The 17,866-nt window shown below is 46.1% G+C and overlaps 1 protein-coding gene across 2 annotated transcripts in view; it reads right to left on the bottom strand.

Moving 5' to 3' along the window:
* SLC67A1 (solute carrier family 67 member 1) overlaps positions 1 to 17,866 on the bottom strand; it is a 60,965-nt gene that overhangs the window by 15,867 nt on the left and 27,232 nt on the right. For both annotated transcript variants that reach the window (XM_076344170.1, XM_076344171.1), the window contains exons 5-7: positions 9,448 to 9,563; positions 8,845 to 8,955; positions 3,393 to 3,493 (exon numbers count right to left, since the gene is read on the bottom strand). In XM_076344170.1, coding sequence (XP_076200285.1) covers positions 3,393 to 3,493; positions 8,845 to 8,955; positions 9,448 to 9,563 — 328 coding nt within the window. The remainder of the gene's footprint in view (positions 1 to 3,392; positions 3,494 to 8,844; positions 8,956 to 9,447; positions 9,564 to 17,866) is intronic.

Genomic DNA, 17,866 nt, shown 5'->3' on the forward strand with positions numbered 1-17,866 from the left:
TGAAAAATTAGGTTAAGCAATTGGAGCATAATATCCTTGGGGCGGCAGAGGAAAGCGGGAAGAGACCATCGGTATTCGAGTCATCCTGGGATTACTGATCAGGCTGGGAAAGGAGGCTGCAATATCACCTTCTGTGCTGCAGAAAGATGTTCGTTTTTAGATTATCTCATACAATAACACAAAGCAATAATACTACTAAAAGTTGGCAGGAATTGGCAGACTGGGCAATGCTTTTCTTGGCACATGACTTTTCGTGAAGAGCTGAGTAAAGGGCTCAGCTAAGCCTTGCTCACTGTGCTGTTCGCAGTGCGCCCCTGAAGCCGCTTAGTGCACACAACATGTGCTGGGAGCAGGCGAGACCCTGGTGTATCAGCTGGCTGTGCTGTGCAGCCACCCAGGCACTGTGTTCAATGTCTACAGGGAGGTTTAAAGTAAACAGGACATGGCTCAATTTTTATTTTCCCCTTCATTTCTGTGACGTCTGCTCCCATCTGTAAAAGTCCTTAAACGTTACCCATTTTCAGGTCCAGGAGGGATGCAAACAGGAGGGGGACGTCTCCTCTAACAGGAGGGCTCAGAGCAAGCCCAGGAGAATGGGAAAACTCCCACAATATTTTATGGAAAGGCAAACTAAGGAATGAGAAATAAAGCTGAGGATCTGGTTGATGAAATTCATTGAAAAGGACACTATATTCCTTATGAATAAAGCTATAATTTATTCAGTGAAGTGGGGAAGCCAGTCAGCAGATATTAATCACTGTTCACCCATCCAGACTGGTGGAATTTGCTTGCACCTTAATCTGCATTTATATCTCCAGCAGTATCAATTCACTGTACAACAGAAACAAATGCATCTGAAATGCCAGCTGAGGCAAGGTGAAGGCACACAAGCCGCTCTGGGGCTCAGCAGGACAGAGTCGGCACACGTTGCATTCCCTGCATACATCTTCCACTGGAAGAACCCCAACAGCAAGCAGCCGTAAAACATTAATCCAGTCACTCTCTGCAAGAGACACCTTTGGGCAGTTCCAGCCACAGACTTGATTTGAAAGTAAAGACAAAAATTCTAATGTTTTACAATAATTTAAAAGTCAGGTGGTGAGAGTATTGTTTGGACCAGTTGAGGATCTGGTCCTGCATAAACCAGAGCAGAGCTTGGAACTGCCAGTGATAAAGTGGAAAGAACAAGCAACAAAGCAGAAAGCAGTGCTTTGCAAGCTCTCAGGCAAGATGGCTTTGCTGCCACCAGGAATCAGGTGTCCTGAGCTTTTAAAAAAAATAAAGTATTTGTTTCCCCTTTCCTTTTTGGTGTTCTGACAGCAAACCCCAATGTGGCATCATGAAGAAGAGAAGTTTGTACCCTCTGACCTCTTCTCTCCTCCTATATTTCTGACGTCCAGAGTCATGTGCTGTAGAATATGTGTAGCAACATGGACAGAAACTGCACAGATAGATGAAAGAAAACTGCCTGGCTGACAAAAGCTAGTTTCTGCGCCAAATGTCCTGAGGCAAAGACTCCCCAGCAAAGCAGATGTTGCACCTGAGCCTGTAGGCCACTGCTGGATTAGAGCGTGTTAATAGGTATGATTGGCCTCTGCGGGATGAAACGCTCTGACTATGGGAAGGGGCAGGTCCCTGGTTAGCACTGACATCTGATTATTCATTAGGAAGCAGAGTGTACGCTATAATTTCCATATCTTCCAGGGCTGTATCTATACACAGGGTGCACTGGCACGGCAGCACAGGTAACCTTATCTACAGTAGTTTCAACCAAACTAACCTGGGAAACAATAGCAGTGAAGACAGACAGATATCCCAGACTTAACAGCAGTGTCCTGAAGACAGATATCCTGGACCTAACAGCAGTGTCCAAGCTCCATCTAGCAACACGAAGCCACTCCTGCCCTGGTTGTACAAGTGCTGTTTTTACCTTCTGTGCTATTGCTGCCCACGTTAGCCGGCTCAAAACAAGCACACCGTAGCCATGCTGCAACCCCAAATTTGATTTCAGTGTAGACATATATAACAGGGATTTAACTGATAGGTCTACGTTAAGAGCATAGCTGTTGGGAAGTCCCTCTACCTTCAAAGGGGGAAGAAGATAGCGGAGGGTGACTCAGCCCCTCTAAAACCTAAGTGATTTCCGCAGACCCTGGTCTAGTAGGGGGCATACAAAGACTAACGTAGAGAAAGCCTCTGTTAGCAGTGGAGTATGGATCAGAAGCACGCTTTGGAAAGCAGCTGCTGATCACCCCACTTGTCATGCTGTTTCTGTGCTGTGAAGCAGCAAACTGGTTTTCTTTCTGACGAGACTGGATGGTAGGGTACATCCAGCTGGTAGCAGATGTTGAGCTCATGAGATTGAGCGACAGCTAGTCCAAAGCCACCCTCCCAGAATGGACACGGTAAAGGCATCAGCTCCTCAGCTCCAGCCGGTTAACTCTGCGGACTCCACTTGCTGATGTACGGCCATGCTTGTCAGCTGGTATCCAAGGTGCCCAGATTTGGTGAGACCAGGGCAGAGCCCAAGTGACTGGTAACACTATGCCAAATCCAAATCACAAAGGAAGGAACTAAAGCTGCCATTTCCCAGATGAGAAGCTCCTCCAGATCCCACGGGAACTCTGCGGCAATGCCCAGGAAATGAAGGCGGATTTAATAACAAGACCACCCTCCTTCAGGATATTGCTTAACTTGCATTCCTACCTTGAGGCTTGCTTATAATCATCTGTTGCTCTTTCTGCAAAATTATTAGCCTCTTCCTCTTCCTCCAAAAGGAAAATTCTGCTATAATACAGCATCTTATTTTTTTGGCCCTGCTACTGCCTAATTCAGCTGACTTTCCCCTTTTACCCATTTTGCAAGTCTCCTAATCACATACCATTGCCCATCTTTAATTTTTTTTTTTTAATTACAAGCTTGCTGTGCTTGTTTCCACACAGCAGAAACTAGTCCTTCCTCGACACTGAAGGCATCTGTGAAACTGCCAGTAAGACCGTCTACTTACATAAATTTACAGGGTGCTACTAAGTAAATGTAAATCAGCTAACCTGCACCAGTGAAAAGCTCAGTCAAGACACTTTAGCTTCAATGTAAGTTTTGTTATAAAAACCAGGACAACATGTCAGTCCAAGGAAATTTTAGCTCCACAGCTTAAAGATCTGCAAAGAGGGACAAGGGGAAGACAGCTTTCAGGACACTCCTTGCTCTGATTTCTTCCCATTCCAAGGAACAGAATATATTTGGAGTCACTTCTATTTTTTGAAGCCAAGTGCCGCATGGCAGAGGTAGGATTTGCCCGACAATATTATGCCTGGACTTGGGAGAGCATGTGTCAAAAAGGTAGCAAGTTAGATAGCAGTGTGGCAAGAGGGGGACTTCTACTTACTAACCATTTGAAGGACACCAAAATATGACATCAGGTAGCCAGACTCCACTGCTTCCAAGCCAAAGAAATCCATCGAGATGATGGAAAACATAATCAGGAACAAACCTAGAGGGAGGGTTAATGAAAAGCATACATCAATGTACTTGCACTGCATATAGTGGCCAAGACCCTGCTCCCAGTCACCTCCAGTATGAGTCAGTAACTCTCCCTGGGATTACTGGGACTGGATATAAACACGAGCAGAATCCTATTGAAAGTCAGTGTAGTAATTTAATCTTCAAATATTAACTTTTTTATCCCACTTACTTTCATCTTTAAAATAATGTGACTACGTAGGCTGTAGATTCAGCTGTTTATTATAAACTGGTAAATATTTTTATCACCGAAGCCAAACTAACCATTAAGGCAGTGAGAAAACATTTGTTCAGACAAGACAGTAACCATAAAAATAATCTGATTGGATTCCTCACCCCTTTTGCCTAACCTTATATTTTCACCATGGGGAACACTGCTTGGGAAACAACCCGGTGACATCAGCCTAAATACAGTGTTTCACTGCACACCTTGGTAGTGACGTCAGTGGCACGCGAAATCTCTTGCTTTCCTGGACTGATAGTGGTGTCGACACAAGCAGTTGGGAAAGTACGGACAGAAAAAACACACTCTGGGTCTACTTTTCAATTAAGGCAATTTCTGGAAAGCATAACGGAAAATGCCCACTCACTTAGTCTCACATGAAAATACAATAGCGTGCGTTTCCCCCAGTGCCAAACATACACAAATACAGACACGCATGCACAGGCTCCCATCGTACACAAAGAGCCATCAAATTAAAAATGTTATGACAAAACATTGCTCTCAAAGAGCTGGTATGGGGTAGGAGGCTGCTGCCTCCCCTAATGTCTTGTGCACCTCAGAGGGACCAAGACAGTAGGCAGCTGGGGCTCTCTGAACGTGAACATCCCCACAACGTGCCCGTCAGAGAGCACTGATCCTGCTGGGGAGAGGAGAAGAGAGCAGACAACCTTTAGGGGTCCTGCTCTTCCTCGTAGGATCCTCTGAGGTACAAAGACTGGGTAAACAAGGAGCTGCGGTCCCCTCTTTCCTGAAGAAAACAGAGCCCAGGAGGCAACGTGTGAGGACTGAGAAGACAGCTTGTGGCCTGGCAAAGTGAGTCACTATCCCTGCGGCATGGGAAGGGTTTGCTGGCATTTCCCGGAACTGTGAGGAGAGCAATCCCAAACTGCTGACTAAAACGCCGTGGAGGACTTGCACCCTAACAAACCAGTGCAACTCCACTGCATCTAGCAGCCCAATGGTGCTGCTACCAGTGGAGCACCTGCAGCATCAAGGACCTCCCTCCAAGCACCCCAAGGCTTTGCCTGGAGGGACCACCACCATCCCACCCCAGGACCTGCCACAAAGCCTTCCTGAACCCCACAGGAGACACCGCTTCCCCCCTTAATGGGGATAGTTGCACCCCAGCTGGCCCCATGGCGTTGGGAGTGAGGGATGGGGGGCAGGAAGGGCGCCCCACTCTGCTACTCTCCGGATATTTGGAGAAGGTGCCGGGGAGCTGGGGCTCGTGAAGATTTATGGCTTCACTACACCCCTCCGCAGAGAGCACCCCATCGTTATCCAGTTACTTTGAAATCGCTCTTAGCTCAAGCCAGCTTAAGGCAACATGCAAGTAACCTGATAACATGCAAGTATTTACTCACAGCATCCACACCAGGCAACAGAGTCGCACATGTTTATAAAAGGCACACATGAAGAAGTGAAAGAAAAACCACACTTCGTTTCACTTGCAGGAAAATTAGATTGAAGTGGGTGCTCGCCCTTCATTCTGCTATCCCGCTGCAGGTACCACCTAGGAGGGGTTCAACCTTCCTACATACCTGATGCTTCTTCCTGGTACCACAAGCCAGCTTCTACAGCTCCTCTCCCCTTTCAAGTCCCCAACCAAGTTAAGGCAGATTTGGATCTTTCTCCTCCAAATGAGCTGATTTCTTTTGGAGCAGGGGGATAGACTGTGCTCTTTAATTTGCATTACACACTGCACAGCTCCCCTGGAGATGCAAAGGTCTCTTCTTTAAATGAGTGTCATCTCCACCTGCCTGCATGGTCACTTAAAGCTACCTGGAGAAGGGAGACCCCCGTGCTTCCTCCGCTTTTGGCAGCTAAGGGGGTCTCTCCCACTGGCAACACATTTCTTGGTGAAACCCACAGGCTGAGCCCTAGATTGAACTCAAAAGATTTTCTGCTCATCCGAACATGCATAAGCATTTCTTACAAAGACCTCAGCAGGTCCCATCTGGGTAGGCTGCAGGTCAGGTGAGTGCAGCCATGTGAGTAATGTACCCCTGGGGAGGGCTCTTCTGGGGACACCAAAACCCCACACAGAAGCTGCTGGAATAAGCTTCAATCCACACTGCAAGGCTCAGGTTTTCAACAGGAAAAAAATGGAAAATAGCAAAAAATAGCCTCAAAAACCTCACCTTTTCTGGGGGGGGGGTGTCTAAATAAGGGGTGAACTCCTTAGAAAACTTGGCACCAGAGGGATGAGTAAATAGAGTTATGCAGCAGAAGGCAGGTAAATGGTTTGTGAGATGTGATAAAGATGAGGAAAAGCACCAAGGAGACACAGGACTGCAAACTATTTTCAAAAAAAAGACATGACATTTCTAAAAGCAGCCCGTGGCTTTGGGAGGGCCAGCTTAGCAATACTTATTGAGAGCCAGTGTGAAAAGACAAGCACGGCCTGTGGGAGCCCGTCTCAGTCCTCCTACACTGGATTGCAAACACGATGGGACGCAGAGCCCCAGGGCCCACTGCAAAATCCTGCTCTGCGTGTGAAAGGAAGTCCCTTTAAAAATGGGATGCAGGTGCTAAAGTGATTGCATTAAAAACAGGTTTTCCAAAGGGATTAGACAGCCAAAGATTCATACAAGCAGCTATTTATCAGTATTTTCAAGGCCCTGGTGATTTGTGGTCAGTAAGAGCTATGTTTGACATTTTTATCCTCGTGTTTTCTTTTCTGTCTTTTATCTACCACAACGCAATGAGACTTGCTTTTCCCAGGTCAGTCGAGGATGTAATTTGGCCATGCTGGAGCGGTCTGCTACCCGTCCATCCCTTGGCAGCTACCCTCCTGCAAGAGGCACAGAACCTGTGTCACTGCTTTTATGCGGCACAGGGAGGAGGTTCCCGGCCCTGCAGCCCTCCAGGGGAGGCTCTTTCAGTCTCAAACAAGCTAATTTTAGACAACAATGAGATCCGTAAGGAACAGAAGATTTTCTTCTGTGTATATCACAAACTTGTTTACCAAGTAAATAGAGAATGGTCTGTAATTTGGGCAATCTAATTAATTATACAGTTGCAGCCGGGAGATGAAAGGTAAATGAGCTCATGAGGAGCTCAGCCTCCAGCTGTGAGCTGCAGAGAAGTAGGTGACGGCCAAATCCCCTTTCAGCTGCCATTGTATGGTCAGTAACCTGAAGAGACACCTGCAAAGAGAAGTCACTAGGATTTCTGATCACTCCTCACTGTAGTGCAAGCACTATACTTGTAGCAGGAGTGCCTCAGATGAGCCCATTCCTACTCTCACTGAAATACTCCCAGCCATTGCAGTGACAGACTATCAGCCCATGTCCTGCCTTAACTCTCAGCTTCACTGTTTCCATCCTCTTTGCCTAGAAGTTCCCTTGCAATTTTGGGTAGGAGATGTTTATTTTGGTTGGGTACGCGTTTTTGCTAGGCAACGGTAAAAGAAGAACATCTTCTGCAACTGGGAGGAATTTGCATTTCAGCAGGGATGACTAAAACAAAGTGCATCTCACCCGGCCTTTGGAAGAAGGAGAGCACACAGGAAATTACTGTGCAGATTGCATATGGATGCGGTCTCAGGATTTCATTTTTAAACAGAGAAATCAATGCTACTTTAAGCTGAGAAATGAGCCAGAATCAGCAAAGAAAACCCTCTTAAAACATCGCTTGACTATCTCATTCTGTGAAACGCTGTCATTTTATAAATGCTTTTAAAAATACAATTTAAAAAGTTTAGTTTCAGAAGAACCTAAAAAGTGCACTATTAGGAGAATCCACCAGTCCATCGAGACTGTATCCTGTCTCCAGTGGTGGGGGTAGGACCAACTGGCATTACTGATCTCAGCCAATGCCAACTACACACAAAAAAAAAAAAAGAAAAAAAAATCAGAAGTCCTTTACTTCTCTGCATGCTATTCTACAGCTCCAGTCGGACTTGTTCCCCCAGAGCCTTAGCAAGGAATAACAGACGAAGCTGGCCAAGCCCAGAAATGCCATCCCCATCCGATTCAGCCACTTTCTACAGCCAAATCTACTTTCATTTGTAAACTGAATTTACAGTTTACAAATTAGAATGTAATTTGTAAATTATGTTTCATGTTATTTAAAATTCAAGGGCTTCTCCAGACACAGAATTAGAGAAAGATGAAAAGATCTTTGTTCAGAAGGGAATTACCTTAGTTTGTTCAGATGCGTGATGTGCACATGTTTCAACATGTACAAAATTCAATCCTTGAAACTGTAATCAAGAGAAACTGCACTTTTAGGTTTGACTGGGAAAAGAGCCGTGAAAGCTCTCTGTGTGGAAGCGCAGAGAACATCACCCTTTCCTTACACCACCACTAACAAGGCTGACATGCTGTCTTGTCTCTAGACAAGCCAGGGGCAAAGGAGCTAGAGGGTAGGCAAAATTAAAGATTATTAAATTGTGACCAAGGATACGTATAACCAGGCAAATCAGGAGACATGGACTATGCCAGGACCACAACTGACTCAAAGGGAGCAGGGAAACAGGCAGGTTTGGGATGGGTTTGAGGTAGCAGCAGGTTTCTACCATGACACAAAAAAACAAGCAGAATATATAAAGAAGAGAAGAACAAGCACCACCATCAACGTGCAAGGGAAGAAACATGCTGTGGTTCCCCTGCATGCAGCCTACAGTTAGAGCAGCCACAGCCTCTTGTCCAGCAATAGTTTTTAGTTGTTGGGAAAAAGGTTAGGGTACACATACCCCTTAAAACCATTAAGTAAAATCAGAAAGGCCCTCAGTGTTTCTGGCAGAGTACAAATGATTTCCCTCTGCTCTGAAGAGGTTACAGCCTGAATAGAAATGACAGACAAGAGGAAAGAAACATTTACAGCCAGGAGGATGGGGTAGAGAGATTAAATGATTTGCCAAAAGTCGTAGAAGCAGCCTGTGGCAAGTAGTCTGTTTTACATTAAGTCCCAGGTTTTTGACCCTATGTAGCTGAGAGCATTTGAAAGCATCCAGCACTGAGTTAGGAGCTGAATCCTCACTGCTCCGTGATCAAATGCAACGTGCTTTCAGTAACTTGAGACAAGCCTGGTCTACAGTGTATGTCGTCTTATTTTAAATACATCAGCAATCATGGGTAATGGGTAAGATTTACCTGCGGGAAGTCCAGCAAAGGCCTTGACTATGAAAACTTCCATTACTCCCGGAAACTTCATCAGACGTAGGATTTCTCTGATGCTAAACACACTGCCAGACTGTGATGTGCCTACAGAAGATGACATATTGATTAATACTCTATTTATACAGGTTAGAGGCAGGAAGCAAGAGACTCTGAGACCGTCTGCTCAGGTTCAACACCACCTTTCTGAAAAGGTGAGTCTCTGCAGCACCAGCTTTCTGCCGACAGCAGGAGGTTGGGAGCTGGTGCTGGGTCTGCATGCAGAGGACCCCTGTGAGACAGCGGGACTGCTTCCCATGCTGGGCCAAACTGACCCCCAGTGAGGGGTCCACGTTCAACTTTTCTGAGATGTGTGGCAAGCACTGGGCTGGAAGCCTGCAATTCTGCATGGCAGAGTGGTCAGCAGGTAGGGAACAATATTATTCCACAAGCACAGTTTAGGCATTAAAGTGTCAGCATTTCAAGGTTCGCACCTTTTTGCTCTTAAATGCAACCCCAAGTCCTTTAGCAGAGTCCTTACAGCATGTCAGTCCCCTGTCCCTATTCATGTCCTATTTATCAGAAACACTAAATACTTACTGTGCTCCGTCACACGATGGTCTGACTTTGGTTTAGCCTGCAAAGGGATCCAAACCATTGCTATTGTGGTATTTATGAGATTTCCCACCAGCCCGACGTACGTAGGAACAAAAATGCTGCAAACAGAAAAAATACAGGTAAGTGGATAAATAGCATAAACAAGACATTTATACCTCTGTCCTGCAACAGCTTGGGCACTTGAATGAGGAACAATCCCCTTGAAGTCGCAGTACATAAGGCTATAAAAGAGCTCACATCCTTTCATAGGGGCTTTGGATATGACCACAGTTTGAAATTTCACCAAAAGATGGCTATTGCCATCAAGATAGTTTATCATTTGTATTAATAATAGGGTATAATACAATGCCTTTAAATCTGTAAGCGTCAGGGGAAAAGAGTCCCTCTTAGTTTAATGAAGCTTAGAAATCTTCCCACGGAAAGCACAGCAACTGCTTGTTAGGATCCATCTAATGCCCCATCTAATCCCCAGTTTCATGCATCTAGGTATCACCTCACTCCTTGAGATTTCTCAACAAAATCAAATTAAGTTAAGGAAAGTGAAGAAAGAACTCAAGCTGATTAGGGATGGTAGAATACAGCCCAGCCTACAACCAGAACTGAAACCACCGGAGATACAATGCCACTTGAAAAGGAGCTGCTAAAAATAACAAACATGATTTACAAAGCCTTCTGAGGAGGTGAGTAAAAAGCACTTTGACTGATGCACCTACTTTTCTCCAAAGGTGCCCAAAACCAAATCAGCACACCTTCAACTGCCCATCACAGCCCCAAACACTGGATCTTTAACAGAAGTGGGGTCACATTCTTAGATGTAGACCTAGTGAACAGCAATTATTAACAGTAGTTTTACAATGATAAAAAGGAACAATTACAACTAAAAAACCCAAACACAAACCACGTAAAAGTCAATAGAGTCAATAATAAGTCCTCGATTATCACTGTCTTCTTAAAAGAGAAGATTAGGAAATGACTCCTCCTAGGCTTTAAGGACATGTGGGAAGATTTCAGACTCTGAAGGACTTTAACTCTGCCAAACACAGATGGAGCAAAGTCCAGGGCTGGAAGACTGAAACCCAGGAGAGTCGAGCTGAAAACAAAGGGAGATGTTTTGTCTTTAGCAGCAAGAGCAATTATCCACTAAACCAGCTCATTAAAAGTCTTCCCCAGCATGGGAACCCTGTTAGTTGAAGAGTTTCATAAAACATGTGCTTAAAACCTACCACAGGATGCAGGTTTGGGGTGGGAATGCCCAGCAGAAACACCAAAGGCTGGTGTCACGGAGGGGACAAAACTAAGTGACGATCATGGTCTCTTTGGGGCATCGAAATTAAAGCACCTTGGACTTCAGCAAACCGATGCCTGGATTTCACCAGAGAAGGCTTTGGAGCCATGCGAGTCCATGCAGACTCGGAGGCAACCACGCCATCCCTGCAGCCCCAGCAACCTGTGCTGCAAAAACAGGATGCAAAAGTGAGCTGCGAGCTGCCAACCGATGCTCCCTGTGAGCCTGCTGATAAAGGACTGCTTATTGCCTGACTTCCTACTGCTGCTTTCCTTGTCAGACTATGGCATATGTTTTTTGTGGAGTAACTAGAAGCACTAATTGTAAAAGCCTCAAGTTTCCTCCGTGCCAGACAAAGGTGTGGTCTGAATAATTTCTAGAGTATTATTAAAGTCCCAGGGCAAGACAGTCAAGGATTGAGATGCAAACAACCGAGAAAAGCATCAAAGAGCAAATACATATATATATACACACATATTCCCGGTAATAGCAACAGCAAAAATCCCAGCTGAATATTTTAATTCTCATTAATTATTATTAATAACAACAAAGTCAGATAATATCTTCCTGCAAATGGACTTAGTGCAGTAATTTAAACCTGCTGCCTTCTGTCCGCCAAGCTGTTCCGCTAATTCCCCTGGACCACAAAATTAGTCAATTACTGGATCGTTATTTTTTATTTTTAGTGCAGCAGATTGCCACTTTCTGATTTAAAATTATCTGCCAAACAGTTCCCAATCTATTGAAATCAACTTTGTGGACCCAAATTTTTATCCAAGAAATCCAGAATTTCTACTTTGCATTGCAACATAAAGTAAATTTGCTAACAAAATTGAAGGGATAAAATAACCAAAATAAGCAGCTGCAGTTGGCTTAATGTTTTTTGGGATTTCTGTATTTCAAGCTTTCATTCTGATATGGAAAAAACACATCACAAAAATTTTCATTGGACAGAAAAAACTTGCTTTGCAGTCCTATCTTTTCCTGAGGTTTTCCAGACTCCCACATGCCAATGTAAATATGTTTTACTCTTCAGATCCAAGAAGAATTACAGCAAGCAATGAGGGAAGGATCCTCCTATAGTAAGCAAACGATGCATTACTTCACCGCAAGCATACAACTGATAATTCATTGCTATGAAAGGGAGAGGAGAACCTTGACAATTTACATATTTGGGAAAACCTGGGCTGGCCATAATGGATTTGTGGCATTTTGTACGGCTGGACTCTGAAGCCAGGGAAATCCAGTAAAATATAGAGCTCAAAATTGTGTTTCCCAGACAAGCCTGAAGCATTCAAAATCACCTGAAAATCCCTTTTCTTAGCCACAGCTTTCTGTATGTGCTTCATCTTTTTCCATATATTAAGCATTATCGTTTGTTGATGGAAAGGTGGTGAAGGTACACCCTTGGGTTAGGTGCTCCACTATCTTGTCCTACATGGCAGGGATGAACTCTGGAATTGGAGATAATGCATCCATGTCCAGGAAACCACCTCTCGCATTTGTTTGTTTGCTTGTTTAAGAAAGAGGAAGTAAGACCAAGGGTCATAAAAAATGCCATATCGACACAGCAGGACATTCTGATGTATCTTCATTTCTTTTTTTCTGAAGTTTCTGTTACAACCCATGAATTACGCACGACGACACCTCCTGTGCCACCCCTCCGGTACGGCATCCTCCCACTCTTACAGTGAAAGGCAACTGTTTTACAAAGCAGCAGCGCAGGGCGGCTTTCCTGAAGCCCTGACACATCATCACCTCTGAACTCCCCCTGATGTTTGCTTTGGGGCTTGTGTAGGTGAGGGACTGTAGACAATGTCTTTTACTCTTATATGAAGACACAGAAATATTTACACTGTCGTGTAAAGGGACATGAGTGCTAAAACCAGTGTGCATGTGCTGAATCATTGTTTCTGGCGGCAGGGAAGACAAACACCACCAGGTTGAGCTGACAGTATTCTTGCAATGATGCTGAACAGGAGACTGGGGGCCAATGTGTTTGCTGGGGAAACTGGTGAAGTTGCAATGATGCTGCCGGATCCTCAGCTAGAGCTGCTCCGTATCACCGGCACCAGGGAAAACTCTACCCACACTGGCTAGAGTAGAATGCTGCTGGGAGGGGAGCTGCAGCCCTGCGGAGGTGGGTGGGAAGGAGACGGTGGAGGTTTGGAGGAGTCCAGCAAGCAGCAGGATGGCAGGGGAGGGTTTGCACCCCATGACAGCCCTGAGGAACAGCACTTTGGCAAGGGGTATGGTGATGCTATTGCCACCAGCAGAGAAAACAGCCGCAGGTTAGCGCTGATAATCCCTCTGCTGTGCTCGCTGGACCCTTTTCTGCACACTAAGTAAGTGGAGGACCCAGGACTAAGCTGTTGCTCTTATTTCTTACCGGTCTGATGAGGAACCAGTGATACAAACCAGAACAGCTAAGCTAAAGGCAAGACACCCCAACCCCTCAGCGTAGCTGAAGGCTGGGGGTAGGAACGATCGCTGGATTGGCAGCTCCTGCGGCGCAAGACTTGGCTCACGGACACTCATCTTTTTTTTTTTTAAGATTTAAGCATGAAATCTCATCTCTGCTGAAATCAGTGGGAGTCCTCCTGCATTCAATTTTGCCTGTTTGGCTTATTAGGAGGAAGTTTCACCAGGAAGGGACGTGGTGGCACTATTAAGACAAATGAGGCACATTAAGCAGGTTGCTCCCGTGGGACCTTTTCCCATCCTCTTCCCCTTCCTGCCCTCCCTCTCGTCCCTCCTGGCTGTCCGCAAACCAGCCACGTGGAGCCAGAGCGAGCCCTGCCAAAACCAGCAGCAGATTTCCTGAGTGGGATGGAAGAACAAAGGACACGGGCAGGACTAATACAATTAAATTAAAGGGAGCAAAAGGGCGCAGCAGCTTCGGCAGCTGAGATCATTGTGCAGGCTCTTCCAGCTTCTTGCTGATTAATAGAGGTTAAAAGCCTTTACCGTCCTGGGCTTTATGGTCAAAATAACTCGGGTAACTTTATCTGTGTACTTCAGCATGTTACTTATAATTCCTTTGCTTCTTTTGCATCTGGAGAGAGAGTCCCTTGCTGACTTTTGCCAGAGGCCTTCCTTGCTCTTCCCTGGACTTTTGCACTAGCAAAGCTCCTCTCAGGCTGTCAGCTAAGACCACAGCTGCCCATTCTTCTTCGTGTTTTCAGCCTTGCCGTGAAAGGGAGGAAAAAAATGTATTGCTCTGTCCTGCATGGGACTCATGTGCCCCAAGGTCCTGCTGCCAGGAGGGCACAGAGCAATCGTTTGCAGAGAGCAAACAGCTGAACTCAGAGGAGGACTAGTTTTTGCTAGTTTTTGCCAACAGGAGCAGCCTCAGCTTGTCCTGACTTAAAGCTTTCAGAGAAATAAGAAGAAAACATGAGCAGAGGGACCTGGAGGCCAGGAACCCATAACATTAGCCAAACACTGCTTAACAACATAACAAAAGCCTCCTCTTTTCATTTTCCTGAGGCCATTAGGCAAGTGTGGTGGATGCATTAAAAGCATCCATTAAAAGAGTTTTAAAGGGTTTCAAAAAGCGCGATGGTGAGCCCAGGGCACGCTTGCCATGGGACTGATGGTGTGGCCAGGTACAAGGCTCACTTGGTAGCCTGTGGCCATGGATAAGGGACAAGTGGCTGACAGCTAGGATTGCCCATCTGGAAACTCCATCCTTAACGCTGGTGAGAAAGCAGAATTGATGATGAAACCATTAATAGTAATGACATGGTAAACAGATTAAACCCAAAGAAAATACTAGCACTCACAGCCAGCTGAAGGAGGGTTGCATTTCTTCCCATCTAACGCTTAACCAGCCTTTGTATTTACTTGCAGGTAACTGTAAATCCCAATGTGCACCACACTTCCTGGGGGAGGCAAAGCAAGGACATGCTCTATGTTACTTCGCAACCCGCTCCCATCAGGGTCAATTAGTATGAGGCAAACGAGTGCAATCAGGGTTCAGTTTCTGAATCAAGACGTGAGGCAGTAACACAGGTGACAGCAAGGGCTCCCAGAGGCTCCCCAACTCCTGGAAGTGATGATTTGCAGCTCTGCCCCAAGTGTCGCATGCCCCTGAAGTCAGAAGTGGCACACATGAAACATCAGAAAAATCTGGCGGAGTTTAAAGCAAACACAGATCTTGGAAAGTGGGGCCTGGCCAACCAAGTATGTGTGGGTGTATATACATACATATATATGTACAAACACATACGCAGAACATTTCCCAGTAGCTTTGAAGCAAAACTTCCATGAAAAATTCAATCCCACAGAGGTGTGTGCACCATGCTGAGATCAGGCAGTGGCACAGGAGCAGGAGAGAGGCCACTGACCAGGCATTTGCAGGCAGGCAATATTTTCAGCTCACAGATAAGGGCGTTTGAACAGAGTCCCAATTGGTACCTGCCAGCTGCAACCCCCAGGCAGTGCTGAGGAGGGATGGGCACTGGAACCTCCCGCTTCCACCATGGAAGTCTACAAGAAACCAATAAGGGACAGAGTTTTGGGCTCCAGCCTGAATTCCAGTCCTTGCTCTGATCTTGCTGGGCTGCGATTCCCAAGTTTGGTTTCCTGCCTGAAAAGGCTGGGACAGACCCATGAAGGTACCTAAGGGTTGTTGCCAGCTAGGAGGCTGCATTCAGGCTGTGTATGCCGTGAGATGGTATCAATCGTTTTCTGATTAGCATTCCAGCCACAGAGCCCTGCTCTGCAAAGCCCAGGAGAAAAACGTACATGTGTAATTGCACAATTACATGTTGCGTCAATACAGCAATTCTTTCAAGGAGGAAGCAGTTCCCAACAATTCCCTGAGGATTAAAGGATCAATGTGTATTTCGGCAGTGAATGGGATTGTGTTTGTTTTCTTTCTCTTTTTCTTAATAAAGTCAAAGTTGAACACAGAGAGAGCACAAATTGTTTTTTAGTGACTCACTCCTACTTCAAAACAGCGTTGCATAAAGCCGGCATTCATAGCAGGCCCAGATTCCTTAAAGAGCTCTGAAAGGACTCTCAAAATATTTCTTTGATTGCAGTCCGGCCACACTATCCACTCATCCACTCACACCCTTAGAGGGGCAGCTATGGGTGAAAAACAGCTGGTGAGTTAAAAAGAAAAGAAAAGCAAAAAACTGAGGTGAAAAAAAAAGTTCAGGTGAAACCATGACACCAAACCATGCTCTCCAGTAAACAGCTTTGGGTCCTTAAGAAAGTGAGCAGGGGCCACTGTGTTCCTGATAACTTAGTGATACATAAACTTAGTGCATAACTTATTGTAAATTAGTGATGGTTTTGTTCAAGGAACTTTGTTTTACTGTTTTGACAATGCCTGCTGAATGTATTTCATCTTTGACCCATCGTGGTCTGGTCTATGTTACTGAGATTCTTCCTAAAGACAAAAAAAGGAAGCACAAAATTCAACAAAGCTTCTTAAAGAAACAAAACCACAAAAGCCTCAATCAAAAATAGATTTATTTAGCCTCAGAAACTTTCACACATTTCCTAGGACATTCATGCAATTGTACAGCAATAGTCCGGCTCCACAGCCCAGGGCAAGAAACAGCACAATAACACAGGTAAACCGTGACAGCCCAGTGCTCAGCAGGCTTCAAGGCAGCCCTGCCAGTGAAGGGTGGCCAGTACGACCCATCACATTATCCGTGCCTTTGAGAGGAAAACAGAAAAAAACCCCAAACCTACCTTTCTGCAGTTCCTTCTCCCTGTCCTCATGGAAAAAACATCACACAAAGGCATGAATAAGCATGGCACGAGTCTTTCCCCCGCTCTCCTGTCCAAGCAAATGCCCATGTGAAAACGGTATGTGAAGCGAGGAGCTCAGGTTAATGCCAGCTGAAGGAGTGTTAAATCCCAAGTGGGAACAAATGCAGCCTCCAAGGGACACGTGCCGGAGAAAGATGCCCTCTCTCGCTTGCTTCCTCATGGTCAGGTAGAAGGTACTTCACAAGAGGTAGAACAAATCACCTGGGATAAGTCACCCGTATTTCACTGTAGCCCCTCAGTGGCACTCCTTTGGTTCCAATTTTCCCATTATTTCACTGGGAGCCTGGGATTTCTCTAGAGACAGAACGTAAAACCTGAGCGGATACCCACCCCCACCCATGCATCAGCAGGAAAAGGAGGGAGTTCACTGCCCTGATGCAACTGGAAACCATGACCAGGGTGTCCCTTTTGCCACATATGTTTTAGATGAGGAGCAGCAGAAGTTGGCTGCTGCTGCTTCAGGGAGAGCAGGAGGCTCTTTTTCACGCCAGTGAACTTGACATCATTGCAGGCTGTCCAAGGAGGTGGTGAAACTTCATGTCTGCACCCTTGGCAGAGCCCCTCACAGGGCAAGAATGAGTCACCTGCAGACAAGTACTCATTCAAATGCTTATTCCTAGTGGCAGCCACATCTGGAAAATTCAGGTGGTGGGAAAGGAAAAAAAGATGAAGGAGGGTATGGGCATCCTGCATCACCCGTTTCTGTCAGAACTGGGCAAGGGAGGGATGCTGACCATTGGCACTGGTGCATCAGAAGGGCAAAGAGCCAGGAATGCAATGGCAGAGGCGCATCAGAGCTGCCGTATGCTGGGGACACCAGGTGTGGGATGGGGCCAGGAGTTCACAGCCATCCCCAAACTCAGCGGAGCTACCTGTGGCTTAACTTCCCTCAAGGGACATCCACTCCTGTGTGTGTCACCAACCCCGCACAAGGAGGGTTGCTGGTGGGACTTGACACTCAACCTTGCAGCAAAAACACTTTAGGTCAGTGCAGGGCATTGAATAAAAACACTTGGGCTTCTTCCACAGGGAAAATCCTCCTTTGGCAGAGCTCCCTGTGTAAGCAGTGCCCTGTGTGAACGGATAAGGCTGGCTGTCAATCAGGGGCTCCGCAGCAGTAAGGCTATTTGTCCCCCCCACGAGTTCCTGCTGCAGAGAAAATCCCAGCAATGCAAAGCAGCTCAAACTAACTGGCCCCTGCTACAGCCCCAGCTTAAGCACAGCAGATCCCGCCGCCAGGGCGTGAAGGGGATGGTTGTGGCAGGATGCTAATTCCCAGGCAGCTGGAGCAGCCTGCCTGCGCCAGCCCATCCTGCTGCCTGA

The sequence above is a fragment of the Aptenodytes patagonicus genome, chromosome 7 (genome assembly GCF_965638725.1).
Source record: "Aptenodytes patagonicus chromosome 7, bAptPat1.pri.cur, whole genome shotgun sequence".
Taxonomy (NCBI): domain Eukaryota; kingdom Metazoa; phylum Chordata; class Aves; order Sphenisciformes; family Spheniscidae; genus Aptenodytes; species Aptenodytes patagonicus.